Source organism: Ambystoma mexicanum, chromosome 1p (genome assembly GCF_040938575.1).
Source record: "Ambystoma mexicanum isolate Mex_15411 chromosome 1p, UKY_AmexF1_1, whole genome shotgun sequence".
In the NCBI taxonomy this organism is placed as follows: Eukaryota; Metazoa; Chordata; class Amphibia; order Caudata; family Ambystomatidae; genus Ambystoma; species Ambystoma mexicanum.
Window position 1 is genome coordinate 940,968,344 of NC_090921.1, and position 13,291 is coordinate 940,981,634.

The 13,291-nt window shown below is 41.6% G+C and overlaps 1 protein-coding gene across 3 annotated transcripts in view; it reads right to left on the reverse strand.

The window, feature by feature from the left end:
• Nucleotides 1-13,291, reverse strand: part of TK2 (thymidine kinase 2) — a 977,831-nt gene that overhangs the window by 934,428 nt on the left and 30,112 nt on the right. For all 3 annotated transcript variants that reach the window (XM_069653082.1, XM_069653073.1, XM_069653092.1), the window contains exon 2: nucleotides 10,775-10,812. In XM_069653082.1, the coding sequence (XP_069509183.1) occupies nucleotides 10,775-10,812 (38 nt within the window). The remainder of the gene's footprint in view (nucleotides 1-10,774; nucleotides 10,813-13,291) is intronic.

Here is a 13,291-nt window from a genome sequence, read left to right on the forward strand (position 1 = left end):
TAACCACACTGAAGAACGAAAGTGTAATGCTGCATGCTGGTCTGCCAATCAGGATTTCTGAAATGTGGGCAAGGATTGCTGATTTTCTTTTGCATTTCAAGGATCCTGCAGGCATCAACGCATCCAGCATCCACTCTGGATACCTGCCTGCCTGCCAGCTCCCCTCTAAGTGATGCAATGATGGCTAATCCTTTACGCTCCCCAGCAGCTCACCTCGTATCCCGCTATGGTGAGCGATATGCTGTTTCTGATTTCCACACCCAGACCCAGTCTTTTGTCATCCCCTAGCTTCAGATTTGAAAACAGATCAAATAGGGGAATGTAACTCCCGTGACCCTGCCACATCAGTGCAAAGTACACTTAATATCCACTTCCACTGAAGCCATCTTCCAAGAGTCTTCTTCACTATGGCTCTATGGAGGATGGATTGTCTGGATGCTGAACTTCGGCAGCTCGTTGAGTGAAAGAAACATGCTTCATTCAAACAAGACTTGGCCATGCATCTGTGTCCTAATAGGAATAGTGCCCATGCCATGGTAAACACCAGGAACGCACATTAAGGGTAAATACCTTAACAGCCCCAACAAACATTAAGCTGGGTTGCAGGTGAACAATAATAAGTATGGGTTTGCCCACAAAATCGGCATTAATGGCAAAGAGGTGAAATACACAGGGTCCCACATAGCAGTTAAGTGGGGCAGTCAAGATTAGAGCCTGGGACTCCAGATTACCGAGCTGGTAGCATAAGCACCAAAATACACTTCTCTGTAACCAAAATCACCCCTTTCCACGGGCTGTACACCATTACAAGAAAAGCCCTTCAGAAACCCACCTGGCAGACATCACAATATTCCCACAAATGAAGACAGATACTTTTTGTATTTACCTGTATAAAGATAGGCGCGAGGTAAACATTATAAGAAACCACGAGGGTAAAATAGGGAAACCCACAACTAGAAAACCACAGTTTAGTAACAAAAATAGCCATCCGTGCCACAAAGCTTTGTAAATGTGTTGAAGCAAACAGTATTTTGTTTTTCACAGGGTCCTGGAGGTACAATGAGCCTAGGGCAGAGCAGACGAGTAGCCATAGTTGACGAGGTGTCGCCAATGAAGGTGGGTTTTCCTGACTGAGAACCAGAACAGTGATCATGTGATCATCAAACACAGGTCAGGTCACATCACGTGCAAGGGAAAGATCAGCTAGAGGAAGAGGATTGTACTACATGGGTAGGTAAAGCAGAATTATACAGGTCTCAAATTTTGCTGCAAAACCATGCCACCTAAGGATAAAGGATGTTCTGTTAGGGAGTTAATTTCAATGTAACAGACTAAATGTATCTTCGTGGATCTTCTGTATGACCCTCCCTGTGTAAAATCCTACAAAGTCTCTGAGGTTTGTGAGCTTGAGTGCCACAATTATGGGACATATACGCTGCCAGTTTTCCTGTCCATTTCTGCACAGCTGTATGGTAATAAAACCGGACTCTACCTTTGCTGCCTGGGTTGCTTATTGGAATATTGGCGGACTGGGTTCCTAAAGCGCATGACGTTGTTTCGCCAAAGTAAATTATTACTTACTTCGACAACATTACTTTGTGAGGAAGTAATTTTAGGGACTAAAGAGAGTGGGGAAGTTGAGGGGTAGGTGCCAGCAGCAGGGCGCGAATGGGGACCACAGTGGGGCAGCCCCATTTAAAAGAAAAACAAAAATCGAAATAATGTTGCCAAATTATATCACAAGAGGTAATTTACTTCAGCAAAAAGAAATCGAGAACCCTACGAACAGCACAAGTCTTGCTTCATAAATGTTGCAGGGTTTAAAAAAAAAGGCCCATTTTAGTTTCTCCTTTGTACTTCTGCAAATAGCATCTTTATGTAACCACTTGAATAATTCAACCCCATATAAATACTTCTATTCATTCACATTTGAAGTGAAAACATATTGCAATAACTAAAGATTGACAAATCATAGAAAGGAGGATTTGCCAGGTTTATATGCCACGTATAGCCAGAGATCAGTCTGCCATGTGTACCAAGCACTCTTCATGCACGCAAGAAACTGGAAATGAGTAAAGTGGATATTTGTATTTAATGAGGAAAAGGAGAGCTTTGATCAGAAAGCACTCAATGCAAGAATCACTTTTTAGGGTGCTTTACAAAAAGTTCAAAGAGGCAAGTAGGGGACGTGGGGTGCTCTCACTAGTATATCCCTCCTTGTTGTAGGAGTTTATGGACACTCATGAAACTGTAACATACCCCGCCCTGAAGAAGGATTGTTTAATCCGAAACGCGTCGGCACACATGATTGACAGGAGTGCGTTTATAAAACTGAGCGGAAAGAAGTGTACTGCTCAGAAGGACAATCATACCAATGTTACTCAGCAACATATGAATTCCTTATTTAATTGAAGATGTTACAATGTGTATAATTATCTGAGTACACCTCTGTACCTGTGGGGACCTTTTTTTAGCCCCATCTACTGTTAAAATTTCTATATGCTATACGTTTTTGTTGTTGACAATGTTTTCCCACACTATTAGGTAATAGTGTGTTGTTAATTTAATTTAAATGGTTCTTAGTGAAACTGATATAAACAAGAATTTTTCTGTTTAAATTCTGTCTCGTCTCAGAGTGGTGGTGCCTTGCTGGAGATGAGCTAATAGACAGAGATTCAAAACACCTTGACTTATAAATATATGATGTATTGAGTAAATGCTGGTTGCATCGTAAGAATACTTACATTTTTGACTCTCGTGACCTAAAACCTCTCCGATAGGGAGTGGGATGAGACCCACGAGACTCTACAAAATAACATTGGGGACTCTGTCCCATCAAGAGTGCAGCAAAGGGCTACCAGCTGGCAACGGCTGGTGTGTGTCTAGTGCTTTTTTTTTCTGAATCCCGAGTGGCCTCGAGATTCTCCCTGCTGCACCAGAAATTCAGGAAACACCTTTGAAAATTATGATCATACCTCAACTTAATGGCCTAAACACATATTATTGACACAGTTGTGCCTTCCACCTCTGCATTTTGTTTTCTTTTCACTACAGTGGCCACAATCAGGAAGTGCATGTTTATATTAACCAGATTTCATGAATATACAATCATCAAATTAGTTAATTTTTCACCGTACAACAACACAAATACAGGATCATGTCCTTTGCTAAAATTGATGCTACCACCAACAACAGAGCAGAGTCACTTGGCTTTAGTGAGGAAGAGGCCAAGAGGATTCTAGGCCTCATTAAGTCGACAGGTGATGAACTGATCTCCTCAGATAAACCGGAAGCGCTCATCAAGCAACTTGAGTGGAAGATACGCAGAGAAATAAACTTGAAGCTACACGCAACTACATTAGCACATTACTACAAAGCACAAAGAATCCCGAGAGGTTTGAGGGTGAATCTAGAGCCGACCCTATGTAAGGAAAATCCAAACTTTGTGAAGAAATGGAGACAAATTCTAAATAAGTGTTCACTGGATCTTATTCTACTGACGATCGAAGAACTCTCTCACAGTTTGAAAACCCTTGACAAGGAGATTGATACCATCAAGGGAGCTCTCAGTAAAAGCTTTTCAGCAGATCAGCTTAAACAAGTGTTGGATGAAACTATTGAAAAATTAGCCAGATACAAACAAGAACTTGAGACCAAGAAGATACGTAAGTTCAGACGCGATACCCAGAATTACAAACTCGACATCGTCTACACCTGGCAGGAGTACTACGGCCAGAAGATTCCTAGACCTTTTCAACCACGCATCCCGAAAACAGGGCCTCCAAACGCAGACACTACCTCGTCAGAAGCATCTAGCACGGAACTGGAGGTAATCTCTGACACAGGAAGACCAACATCCTCAGCCACAGGAGCTGAGGACAACGTTCCAAGGACGGCTGTTCCTTTTTTAGAAAAAGACCAACTAGACGGGGACAAGGGAAGAAAAAAAATCATAGAGGAAGAAACAAACCGGGAGAAAGACATAGTAGTGAACATCTCATCATATCAGTTGTCACGCATGGAATCAAGAGTTCTACACAAAGGTCTCTCCTTTGTACCACAATATAACACTAATCTCCTGAGAGAAAGGATTGATTTATTTAAATTAATGAGGAAATTAAAATTGAAGGTCTTCTTCAATGAGCATGCAGAAGACGAAGACACTAGCGAACCCTCAAAATTTCTGGAACTTGCACCTAAGAGCGTCTTCAATCCACTTAACAACCACGTCCTGACGGTTTTTGAGAGAACAGTGTTAGACCAATTCAAGAAGATTTCTTTCAGAACTAAAGAAAGAAGCAACTTGTCGAAGATTGAACGACATACTTTGAAAAGGTTACTTGACAACAGAGCGATAATCTTCAAACCCGCTGACAAGGGAGGAGCCCTTGTCCTTATGGATAAGATCAAATATATTGAAGAGATTGAACGTCAACTAGCGGATCGAGAGACTTATCACGAAGTGGATTTCAATCCAACAGAACAAGTTAGGAACCTGATAAAGGAGGTTCTGGAGGAGGCCGAAATGAGGGAAGTCATTTCAGAAAAAACACGCAAATTCTTGGAGACAACACACCCCATAACTCCGGTGATATACATCCTACCCAAGATTCACAAGAGACTCAGACCCTCCAGGGAGACCCATCATAGTGGCAAGCGACAGTATTCTGGAACCTCTGGCCACATATTTGGACAAGATCCTACAACCCCTCATATAGGAGACCCCGACCTACATCAAGGACACCACTCACTTCCTGAAAGAACTCAAAGAGATCGTGTTCGTGGAAGGAAGGGACATTTTGTTTACTATGGATGTGACATCACTGTACACCAATATCGTACATGAAGCGGGGCTAGAAGCCGTGGAATGGTTATTGTTAAATTCTACCAACTGTCAGGGTGACAAGATATTTGTGTTGACACTGCTTAAATTGGTTCTAATTAATAACTTCTTTAGATTCCAAGACAGGTTCTTTCTGCAAGTTTCAGGAACCAGCATGGGAGCCGCAATGGCACCAGCGTATGCGAACACCTACATGTATTACCTGGAAACAAAACACGTCTTAACATCAGCGAGGTGGTTACGCCATTTAACCATTTTTGTGAGATATATTGACGACGTGTTCGGTATCTGGTCAGGACCGGAAGAAGAGTTACAGGAGTTCTTTGGCATGATGAATGAAATGCACCCGAGGATTAAGTTTACAATTGTCACAAGCAAAACTACGATCAATTTCTTGGATGTAGAAGTGTATGTGAAGGAGGCAAACCTGGAGACACGGATCTTCACCAAGACCACCGACAGAAACAGCCTGTTATTGGCGACGAGTTTCCATCCTTGTAGGAAAATTGACAGTGTCCCACTTAGTCAATTCTTACGATATCGCAGAAACATCTCAGAAGACACAGAGTTTGTGAGACAGTCGGCATCTCTATGTCACAGGTTTGTGGAAAGAGGATACAACCCCACGACCCTAACCCAGGTCGAGGAGAAAGTTGCTACCATAGAGAGAGAAACCCTATTGAAACCTAAAGAGCGGAACAAGGATGACTCTATGGTATATGTTACCACATACTCAGCCCAAAGTAAAAAAATCAGGAATATCATCCAAAGAAATTGGCCAATGCTGCAAATGTACCCTTCAACACAACCACTCTTTCAACAATTACCAATCTTTGCTTACAGGAACAGCAATGCGCTGAGAAACAGTTTGGTCAGAGCGGACTTATCACTGCCACTTGAGGCTCAGATTAGACACAAAGGTACTCTACCTTGTCACAACTGTCAGCATTGTAGTAATATCCTTCCAGGTAACACAATCTCACACCCCTATACAGGGAAGCCCATAACATTGAAACATTCTTGTACCTGTGATTCTTCAAATGTGGTGTATGCCCTCAAATGCCCCTGTGGGTTCTATTATGTCGGGATTACCATGAGAAAAGCGAAGCTGCGTTGGACCGAGCATAAGTCCAACATTAGGACAAAAAGTCTCAGATCCCCAGTATCAATGCACTTTTTAGAAGCAGGACATAGCATAGCTCAACTTAAGTGTATGAACTTAGAACAGGTAAAGATGGGACCGAAAGGGGGTGATGTTCACAAGAGATTGCTCCAGAGGGAGATTGCTTGGATTGACCTTCTGGATTGCTTCAGCCCAAGAGGAATGAACTGTGAATTTGACCTCATGTGTTTTCTTTGATGTTTTCTTTTGTGATTTTAATTGTTTGTGCTATGTTGCTTGCAGACTGTCATTGTGAAAGTCATGGTAATGTTTCTCTCAAAAAACAATGTGCCCTAAAAATGTGCATTATAGTACCTAGTACAGAGTACTGATAGCTAGATCAGGAACATGAGTCCGGGTCAGGCATTGAATTCATTTGAAAACCTACGAATTTGGGGTCTGTTTAAAGTAAATCGATTTGTTTAATGGTGATGTGTACTTTGAGTTTCCAGATTGTGAATGGCGAAGACAACGTGAGTTCAATGTTTAGTTTAGACCTTGTGAGCTATGCAAAAGAATGTTAGCAGCAATTGTTCCGCAGGTTTGACACTGAATACAGGTTAGGATGCTTCACATTTAGCGTCCTCATTGAGGCTATTGTACAAGATGTTTGGTTCAGATTGATGTGTAGATTTCTTTGATTGTGGTGGCCCATGGGAGGGCAGGTGTAACAGGCATTCTGTATCACACCATGCTCACCTGAAGGTCTCCATCACTACCCTGCGGGAAGTTGGGGCCTGGGGCAGTACATTACTGCAGGGCGCCCCTCTTCCCGCCTTTGTATCACCATACTCTCCGCTTTGCATTGGCGAATAAGAGTATGTCTCTATGTTTGAGACCAGTAACAATGTACATCCACATAACTTATAGATTGAATGAAATAATCTCTCTTCCCGTTTTTCGACATCCAATTAATCTTGAACTCAAACTGAGCATTAAGCTGGTGTAGCGACGACCAGGTGCCTGTGGGAGGAGCACGCCGAAAGCCTTTGGTTACGAGCGGCCAGTCCCACACCAAGATGGAAGTCTGGAATGGACCCGTGCACGCGCGCCGACTCCATGACGACCATGTAAACAGAGCATTTTCGAGCAGCGCGTCTTGGCAACGGGCTGCTCGATCGTTCTCGGAGTTTTGTGGTCGCGAGACAGTGAGTACCCTTCTTGAGATACCCTTTGTCTTGCGCGCACAGTGACGGGCACGGTACACAGGGTGGACCCTGACATTTAGAGAGTAGAGGTTTACGTTCCTAAACCCGAGATCTCGTGCCAGCGTGCACGTTACGAGAATAGATTTTTCTAGATACCTGCAGGATTGGCGTATCCCGCTGCAATTACGAACATCAATTAGTGGCCATATTAACTCACAACGGCAATACTTCATTTATATCCTTATATTCCTTTAATAAAAACATTATCTACTGCCAATAAATATCACGGCATTAACGGCACACATCTGTTCTGTTTTTGCCTTCAGCCATTGCGCACTGGAAGTCACAGCCTATCACCATTCTTTCACCCGGGGAGAGATGGTTATCTTCTGTCCGGGTGAGTATGCCAAGAACGTATTTACATCATGTTACAAGTTCACTCATGCTACAGAACAAATTCTGATTTTGCACGTTTGCACATTTATTACACAGGTTGACACCGGTTTTTGACCATACACACAGGAATTGAGGTCAGTACTGCACCTTCTCTTAAGAGTTACTGGTGAAATCCCTTTATTTTCCCATAAGACTAACTAGTACATCCCTCCTTGTTGTAGGAGTTTATGGACACTCATGAAACTGTAACATACCCCGCCCTGAAGAAGGATTGTTTAATCCGAAACGCGTCCGCACACATGATTGACAGGAGTGTGTTTATAAAACTCTGAGCGGAAAGAAGTGTACTGCTCAGAAGGACAATCATACCAATGTTACTCAGCAACATATGAATTCCTTATTTAATTGAAGATGTTACAATGTGTATAATTATCTGAGTACACCTCTGTACCTGTGGGGACGGTTTTTTAGCCCCATCTACTGTTAAAATTTCTATATGCTATACGATTTTGTTGTTGACAATGTTTTCCCACACTATTAGGTAATAGTGTGTTGTTAATTTAATTTAAATGGTTCTTAGTGAAACTGATATAAACAAGACTTTTTCTGTTTAAATTCTGTCTCGTCTCAGAGTGGTGGTGCCTTGCTGGAGATGAGCTAATAGACAGAGATTCAAAACACCTTGACTTATAAATATATGATGTATTGAGTAAATGCTGGTTGCATCGTAAGAATACTTACATTTCTGACTCTCGTGACCTAAAACCTCTCCGATAGGGAGTGGGATGAGACTCACGAGACTCTACAAAATAACATTGGGGACTCTGTCCCATCAAGAGTGCAGCATAGGGCTACCAGCTGGCAACGGCTGGTGTGTGTCTAGTGCTCTTAGTGGGAACATTGACTGGGGATAGCCAAGACAGCTGTAGACAGTTATTAAAATAAAACACAGCTTGATGACTGAATATACATTATATACAAATCTCCCAGTCAAATACAAGGGAGTAGTGTTTCACTCGAGACAAGCCTATTCATAAAAGAATCAAGACAAATATTCCAACAACCTTAAAGAACAATGTATTGATAATTAATGATACTGTTCAATGCAGTACATAGTGATATTGTTTGTGTATAGTAATCTTTTTATGTTTAAAAAATATACAAATCAAATGATCAATGTTCAAAGTAAATTCAATATGAGTTCATTCAAGAGAATCTGTTCTAATGCCAACTAAATTCTTCGAACAGTGTGTTCATGATTTTTACAAAACATAGATAACAAAATTCAACTTCATGAAGAGGTCTGCAACATCGTTCCACCACGACAACCTCCATGCGTTTCAAGGTAATCCCTACGTCAAGAAGACACACTAACTTTAGGAGTTCTCCAAAAAACAGATAGTAAGGAGATTATCAACAAATAATGAAAGTAAATTGGTAATGTATTAGATGCCAATATATACTAAATATTCAAGACAATCTTGTCAAAAGGGAAATAATAATACAAAGGGTAAGCACGCTCCAGACCCAATCAAGGGGTCAAGCTCCAAGAGGTGATCTATATTTAGAAGATCAGGATCTGAATCGCAAGCTGTGTAAACAAAAGGGAGCCTCCATTACTCGGATTACTCAGTAGAATTCCTCATCTATTCAACAAAACACTGCATAGCAAAGTAGAAAAGTACCTCAGAGTTCTAAGGCACTATGTCAAAATAACTGCTCGCTTCAGAATAGTCATGTAGCATTATCTAGAAGTGCCATTGGTTTGTAGTATACAATCAATCTACTATTAAACAAAAAGAAAGTCTCTATTTAGCTGTCCAATTAAGAATACTCATCACTTTAAAAAGTAATCATTTAACCAAGTAAGAGGGTACCTCTATGTTCTTAAACACTCGGTCCAAAACAGCTGCTCCCTTCAAAGAGATTCTATGTCATCATCCACAAACACCATCTGTTTTTTTAAACAAAGTTCAGTGCCCACTGTATATTTTAAAACACTACCGGGCCATGGACAGTCGCCACAGCATTTAGCCATTTCACTGTACATGTTCCCCCAATATGTTTCTTTTGGACCCACACGCCGTGGCCACTAAACACTATTAAAACCTTTCTTAATAACATTTTCATTTTTTGACCAATTATTCCCAAAATGTCTAGTTTGGGGCAGCCCTTGACAAACCCTTGGTTTAGAAAACGTCATGCAAATCCATCCAGCAAGTCAAACGTTATTACCCTCTATCACCCTCAGTGCTGCAAAACACCAATACCGATATAAATGTTTTAAAGGGACAGGGAGCACCCTGTTCTCTGTTGAGTATTTTAAAAACTACTGGATGGATTTACACCAAACCCGTCAATGATTTGTGCCCAAATTGGTTTCTATTTAGCCCAAATCTGCCAAGAGGTTTTCATGCTACAGCTGTTAAAAAACAGCACTTCTTCTCTATGGGAAAATGAAGGCAAGTAAGCTGAAAACAGCATATTTATGTTTCATTAACAACCTTTTCATTTTCTAACGATTCGTCCCCAAAATTTGCAGTTTGGGGGGTGGCTCTTGACAACTTTTTTTTTGAAAAGGTCATCCAAATCCATCCAACAAGTCAAAAGGTATTAGCAATAGAATTCTGTGGAAAAATGGCTGCTTTTTCATTTCCGAAAATCCGGTCAGCCTCTCTGATGCAATACACCATGGGAGATATAGCTATAATTTTTGGAGAAAGGGGCACCCCCTTCAAATATTTAAAAAACTGCTGGACACAATAACCCTATTCCCCTCCTGGAAATTGAGTCAAAGCTTTGTGCCCAAGTTAATTCGCACCTGGTCCAATCCCGTCCAACGGTTTTGGCCAAAAACGGGGACCAAGCCGAAATAGAGCTTTTTAACTTTCTTAACCTTTTTATTTTTTATCAGATCTTTCCCAAAATGTCCAATCTGGGGGCCGAGGTGAGTGTGAGGACAATTTTGTTTTAAGCAATTCATTTTTCGGATTTCATATGGAACCCAATGCTCAACTTAACTATAGTGCAGCTTAATATATTTCCTAAATATACATTATGTACATTAGGGAAGAACTAGAGATCAAGGGCACGGGTCGATGTGCTGGGTAAGAGTAGTGTATCCTTCAACCCTTCAAGGGAGAGGAGATAGAGTTTAGGACAGCTCTGAATCCCAATAGTAAGCAAGCCATTCATATGTTACCAGAACACCATGGACATACTTACCACTGACTTTTTCTCTCCTTGATGTTTCATGAGTTTACCTAAGAGAGGAAAAAACGTTTAAAAGAGAATTAAAGAGTGTTTTTTTTTCAAATACCGAGTTTTACATGACATGATGTGGTTCCAAGTTATCAAAAATGGTTTAGTATTTCAAAAGGAAGTCAGACGTTTGCGCTACGATAGGAAGTACCACCCACCATCACGTCTGCCCATTTCACTAATCACTCCTGCACTTAGATACTCTACTTCAGCCCTTATGTGTTTTGGGGCATATACTACAATACTAGTGTAACTGCGTTACTGCAAATATTACTCAAATATATTATTCAAAGATATGGGAAATAGAAATTAAAAACTTCCAGAAAATGTGTGATCATCAATTATACAATGTGTTCCTTGTGTACAGCAAAACACATGTGGGCGTTAGTTTCTGATTTTACCCTGGCTGTTGGCAACCTCATAATGCCGAGTCATATGCTTTTCAGTTTTGGCAATTAGGTGGCGCTGTAAACGCTGCCTATTAGCTGAAATTACTGGCATGGGAAATTAAGCTAGGAGAAAGATGGAACATGAGGGACACAGCCTGTGAGTGTTGCTCGACTTTTACACACCTATTGACTGCCCTCTTCATTGCTAGTCCCTATGGCAATTCCCACCCACTACCGCTCAAAATACACACCCCTGAGATCTCTGAGTAGCTATGTGATTTTAAAGGGTAGCAATGTTATTTCTAAGCAGTATTCTGAAAGGTGATTACTTAATTGCAGCCATAAACCAGCTCCAGGCATGATAAAATGCCTCAACTAAGTTTGCTGACACGCAAAACGTGTGTTCTTGCATCTGTTCCTTGCACTGAATTCCTGTTGAAAACCAGCATTGGCAAAGCCAATAGTTTTGGCTCTTGTATAGGCATTAGACATGTGTTCGCCAGGCACTACCAAAACATGCCAGGTTATAACATTTGCCAACCTCTGAACCATCGATGGAGTGCTCCTGCCTGCCGGAGACTGTCAGCAGCTCAGGAGGACAGGCGTGATTAGAGCTCCACAGACCCATGGCCATCTCTGGGCCTCGAGATCTATGCCCCCCAGTAATACACATTTTAACAAAAAGCCTCTTGTATAGGTTGTTCTTTAGATGCTGTCAGAGTTACAAGTTAGCCGTTTCTGCAGTTTGTTTTCCGAGGGAAACTAGGGACGCATTGCAGAAAAGGAGCTGAAAGCACACGACGGATACCTAACATCCACCATTTTCTACTCTTCCTGCACATTGATTATTTCAGGAGACCACAGAGCACCCGATTTAATACCATATGCGCTGGTTTTGAACAGTAACCACTCTATTGCTGGAGCTGTTCCCCCTCCTTTGTATTGGGTATTTCCCACGCAAATGAGAGAATCAACATAGCTTTGGCATGTTCCCTTTACAGAACATGCAGTGTCGCAAATTGGAACATAGGAGGATGGAGAATGTGTGCCATCCGCTGGGCAGTGCATAATGTGTTTTTTTGGGGGGGGGGGGGCGGCTGGCCACATTCCAAGACGGTCATGACCTCTGAACCCCAGAGTCAGGCACTGCGGCTGGGGCCATGCAGCCTGTCCCTGAGCCAGCAGTCCCTTGGTGCAAGGCCAATGAGGGTGGCCCTGCTCCATAGCGGAGGGTCCTAATAGGACGAAATAGAGAGGCCCACACTCTGGCTGTGGCCCTAGCACTAGTTGTGCCACTCATTCTTTAATGACGCGCATCCCCTACCCCTTTACTGAAAATGAATATGCATTTAGTGCTTTGCCTAACGGGCCACGAGGTGATCCATGAGAAGAGGACCAATCTCCGATTACCAATTACTATTTGTATACATTGTTCTGTCTCCGATTAATACCACGAGAGCTTTTAGAAAAGGAAGTGCTTTTCAACTTGTTTTTTGAAGTTACATGGCGCCCCTCCATGATTTAAAGTGGTTTTACATACCGCATCTTCTGCAATTTTAGCAGTCTCTTGGTGCATGATGTACATCACAACATTACCAGTTTGAGATCCATGAAGCACGTTGTGTCACTCACTACCAGCCATTAGAGATTATTTCAAACAACACACCCAAAGACTTTTTCTTAACCGGTTAGTTGCAGTATCCCAATGTACTAAGGGGCTGCTAGATTGATACCAGTTGAATTCACCACATCACCCAGTTTTACAGGGAATTTGGAATAACAAATACAATAAATTATTCATTTTATATAAAGGTATACCACCTCTCAAATTGCGCTGCACATAATCCCCTTTGAGATTGAATAAATAATTTAAATGCTTATCAGCATTAATAGTAGAGGAATAGTATAAACGATTAAATCAAAAGAAGAACCATAAATGTGCGAGGGTGGAAAAAGATTTGGATGGAAAAGTATGAATCGAGAACAAAATAAAAGAAATACAAGCATGAGTAGTAGAGAGATGAAGATTAAACTCGCCCAAAAGGATAGAAGGAACATCACAAGGAAAAAGAGAAGAGGAGAATATCATCAT